Here is a 5,000-nt window from a genome sequence, read left to right on the forward strand (position 1 = left end):
AGAGAGAGAGAGAGGGAGGGTAATAGAAAGTATTTTTGTGCATGTGCATTAGTGTATTATGTGTGAGTGTGATTGGCCAATTAATGGCATTTCACACTGAACAGCGAATCAAATGTGGGCAGTGGTCCAGGGATCCTCTCCTATTGGTAAGCTTACGGTCAGAGAGGCGGGGACAGTTGCCAGGCAGCTCAGCTGGGGTTGTCGGATAGTGGCACGGTGTTCCACTGATTGTAAAGAATCTGGGTCAAGAAGATGTTCAGTCCTGTTATCCCATTGGTCCATTCTGGGCCTCGCCCACTGACTGTCTACTACCAGGAAGTGAATAGGCCTGGGAGGGATTCTTAAAACTGTTCTTCTCCTCTCTACATCTCCTCTCCTCTTTTCTACTCTCCTTTAATCCCTCTAAGCCTTCAAGCATGTTTTTTCAGTGCACTATTTTTAAGCACAATACATTTTTCAGAGGCTCCTTCCTTCTTTATGACTCAGACCAGTGGAAACCACTCAAGAGGTAAAATACTTCTAGAATGCAACATCTCTGCTACACAGCTGTCTGCAAATGTTGCTGTCATGTCGGTAGCTCATTTCACACACACACACACACACACACACACACACAATCAAAATCTCTCTCGTCACATACGTATACAATGACGTACCCCCTCCACACATACACACAAACACACACACTCTGGCACACTGACCTACTGTGGTTGCTTGTATGTGACCCAATACCTGCAAGCATCTCCTTTGTGGGATCCACTCTGTAAACCACAGCAATGCTCAGTCAGCCTTTATGGAACGCTTGTGTGAGGCAGTGCTGCTGGATCTGACGTGCATGTTTTATCTGTTAATCTGATGTATAGCTGGCCTAGAGGGCAGTGATTTAAGCTAAAGTACGCTGCTGAGGTGAAACCTACAGTGGAAAGGGCTGGTTCGCCTCTGGGTTGGCTGACTGGCACTCTCCCCTACTCTCTCCCCTGCTCTCTCCCCTACTCTCCCATGCCCTCCTCCTGTTGGTCCCTCTCCTTCTCCACCCTCCCCTGCCCTAGTCCTGCTCTATCCTCTGGCTCCCTCCCCTCAGCTGCAGGAAACCTAGCACACCAAGGAGGAAGTGGATGGGAGGGGAGAGGAAGTGGAGGGGATGTGACTGCCCTGCACCTTCGCATTCTCAGCAAATGTGTGTGTGTGTGTGTGTGTGTGTGTGTGTTTGTGTGTATGTGTCAGCACCTGTGGGTTTGTTGTGGGTTTCACCCTACAAACCAAATGATTTGGGCTGACGACTCACTTAAGCAAATTGTTTTGTTGTTTGGACTTGTACTGCTTTTGCTTAAGCCACTACATTATTTGAGTGTTTGTGAGTGTGCATTAGTGAGTTTAGTTGTGTGTGCGTATGTGTGAGGGGTACAATGACAAGCACTCTATCTGGTAACGTGTAGTGCCTTGTACAGAGCAGGCGAAAGCTGTGTATTTCACAGTTGAAATTGATACCCAACACTTGGGGAATCGATGCTCCCTCATCTAGCTCCTGTGTTTCAAAAGCTAAGTACTGGAAGAAAATCCATTGACCAGCAGATTCAGGATCAGGTTTCCTTTTGAGTTTTCTTCTGCCCTTCCAAACCCTAACCATTATGAGCTAGAGGGGGAACTGTTTTTTTGGTTAGCAATTTTGGGGCACTCCCGTAGTCCCTCCCAGTGGAACCGTTAGAGAAATACCAAATCATCACCCGCACATTAGCTCTATGACACAACCATTACACGGCTGTTCTGCACCACAAAAAACCATTACTTTATGATTGAACTGTGCGTGTATGTGTGAGCATGTGTGTGTGTTTGTAGTTGAGAGAGTGTGTGTGTGTGTGTGTGTGTGTGTGTGTGTGTGTGTGTGTGTGTGTGTGTGTGTGTGTGTGTGTGTGTGTGTGTGTGTGTGTATATATTTGTACTGTGCAACCAAAAATGATTTGGACCATTTTGTTATGCTGAATCATTGTGGTAAGATTGTTTCCCTCATAAATCTATGACATGATAAGCTTTGTACACCTGGATTTAGGGCTTTTCTGATATTCTTCTCTTTAGATCCTCTCAAGCTCTGTCAGGTTGGATGGGCACCATCAGTGGTCAGCCATTTTCAGGTCTCTCCTGAAATGTGTATCTCGATTGGGTGAGGGGCCACTCATGGACATTCACAGAGTTGTCCCTAAGCCCCTCCTGAATTGTCTTGGCTGTGTGCTTAGGGTCATTGTCCTGGTAGAAGGTGAACTTTCAGTCCTGAGTGCTGTGGACCAGGTTTTTGTTAGGGGTATCTCCGTACTTTACTCTGTTCAGCTTTCTTTCAACCCTGATGAAGTCCAAACGGCCTTTCCTTGTCTTTTACTGAGGAGAGACTTCCATCTCTCCACGCGGTGGAGTGATAAAGTGATGCTTGGTGGAGTGATAAAGTGATGCTTGTCCTTCTGGAAGTTTCTCCCATCTCCACACAGGAACTCTTGAGCTCAGCTAAGGAACAATTGGGTTCTTGCTCACCTCTCTTACCAAGGCCCTTCATCCCAGTTACTCAGTTTGGCCAGGCAGCGAACTCTAGAAAGAGTCCTGGTTGTTTCAAAATTACAGAGGCCAATGTGTTCTTGGGAACCTTCAACACAGCAGAATAATGTTTCGTAGCCGTCCCCAGATCTGTGCCTTGACACAATCCTATATCTGAGCTCTGCATGCAGTTCTTTCAAACTCATGGCTTGATTTCTGTCATTTTTGTCAGCGTTTAGACCTTAGATAGACAGGTGTGTGCCTTTCCAAATCATGTCCAGTCAATTTAATTCAACAGACCACAGGTAAATTGACCACATTTCAAAGATGATGAAGAGAAATGGAAGGCACCTGAGTATTTAGGGTAGATTGATGAGGGAAATAATTATTTAAACGACTTTAGCGTATGGCTGCAATATAACAATATGTGGAAAAAAGTGAAGGGGTATTTTTTATTTTTTTTAATGCATTGAATGTTAGTATCCATGTTGGTATGTGTGTGTGTGTGTGTGTGTGTGTGTGTGTGTGTGTGTGTGTGTGTCTGTGTGTGTGTCTGTGTCTGTGTCTGTGCATGTGGGTATGCGCTTGCATGTGGTGTGTGTGTGTGCGCATGCAATGTTAGAAGATCTCTGCCGTGTCACGAAAGGCCAAGTCAAATAGCCGATGAGTGTCTGCTTGAGTAGGTGGCCCTTGCCACTGATCGATCTCTCTCTCAGACAGATTGATTAACAATGTCTGGAATCGATGCATTTCCCTCCTTCAGTGCACGATATTGATCTGCTGCCTATTGCCCATATTTAAGTACTACCTGTGTTTGGAAACTCACTGCTCTACACTCTACACTAACACCTATCACAAGGCTGCTGACATTACTGTGAATGGTTTTCTATACTGCAATTGTGAACCTGAATGTAAATATCTGCCAGTGCATACAATCATCTACAAAAGGTTATCTCTCACAAAAGGAACTAATGTTGTAGTAGCATTGTAGCATATTCTGTCTAGCATAAGGTGCCTTTCTCTTGGACTCCTCTAAGCCTGTGCATTTTGCTTGTGCGCGCAATGTGTGTGTTTAGTGTCTGCACACATCAGTTTGTACTCCATCTTTTTTGGTTGGTACCAGTGAGAGCTGATGGTCTGGGAAGCTGTTAAAAAAAGACAAGAGTCACGGCTAAATCAGACTCCCTTTTGTTTTTGGTCGAGCCTTTTGTGCCCATCGATTCAGCTCTCCCTTAAGATGTCTCCTGCACAGGACTGTTTCAGTGGCTGTTGTCACTGTCGGATTGATTCATCAGTTAAGACTGAAAGACTATACTCTACCATCTTTCTGCTTGTCTGAGTCATTTAGATCCAGACAATGACAGGCTCTTAGTTATACTTGTATGAAGTATTTACTTGCTCAGCAACACTCCTGAGTAGAATTGTTTTTTAAAATCATCAAGGGTCGTATTCTTAAAGTGGATTGGCCTCACCTGTGTGTTTGTGTGTTTTTGTGTGTGTTACAGATTTGTCAAAGAATCGCTTCACAGAGCTCCCTCCTGAGGTGTGTCTTTACACCCCGCTGGAGGCTCTGAACCTCTACCACAACTGCATCAAATGTGTCCCCGAGGCCATCGTCAACCTGCATATGCTCACCTACCTGAACATCAGGTACAAACCTGTGCGTGTGCGTGTGCGTGTGCGTGTGCGTGTGCGTGCGCGTGCGCGTGCGCGTGCATGTGGGCGTGCCTGTGCGTGTGCGTTTACGTGCGTGTGCGTGTGTGTGTGTGTGCATGTGGATGCATGCATTCTCTCTGTCTGTCTGCATATGCTTATTCTCACACACCTTCAGCCTGGTTTATTGAAAAGCACTTTTGTTCTTACCCAGATGTAGAGTTTTCCTGTAAAAGTCACCACTTATTGGAATGGCTGCTCAACAAAATTAGTTATATACATTAATACAAGTAATGTTTAAAACTAGAACAGTTTATATTTACAGAGTAACTGTTTTACTGACTGTATATTTAACGCTCTTGCCATGTGGATGTAACTGAGACTAGGTGGGCACCCACTTGTACCTCTAAACACCCTATCAGTCTTCTTGATTTGCAAGTCTGACTTTAGCCAAATAATCCACTTTCCCTCGATTTATGAAACAGTCATACTGTCATACCAAATTGGGTCATACAGTAATCCTGGAGGTTTGGTCATAGCTAGAGAATGAAGGTATCAGTGATAATCTGTGTGAGAAGCTATGTCGACCATAATTCTCAGCTATACTCTCTGACACAGTATCAAACTTTATCACACGCACTATCCATCTCTCTTTCACATGCTCTCATACACACTACCAAACTGCGAGAGAACATTTGTGGTATCTGTAAACTACATGAAATATTTGTGATGTTTTTACTGTCTAAATATCAAGGCAAAAAGATGCTAGTATCTACGATGTGTTACTTAACATAGGGTGACCCGATTTGAGTTTGTGAAAAAGACAA

At 44.6% G+C, this 5,000-nt stretch overlaps 1 protein-coding gene across 1 annotated transcript in view; it reads left to right on the forward strand.

Moving 5' to 3' along the window:
* Nucleotides 1-5,000, forward strand: part of lrch2 (leucine-rich repeats and calponin homology (CH) domain containing 2) — a 56,446-nt gene that overhangs the window by 26,335 nt on the left and 25,111 nt on the right. The window contains exon 2 of the mRNA XM_080831915.1: nt 4,026-4,170. Within this exon, the coding sequence (XP_080688041.1) occupies nt 4,026-4,170 (145 nt within the window). The remainder of the gene's footprint in view (nt 1-4,025; nt 4,171-5,000) is intronic.

Source organism: Sprattus sprattus (assembly GCF_963457725.1).
Source record: "Sprattus sprattus genome assembly, chromosome: 1".
NCBI classification, from domain to species: Eukaryota; Metazoa; Chordata; class Actinopteri; order Clupeiformes; family Clupeidae; genus Sprattus; species Sprattus sprattus.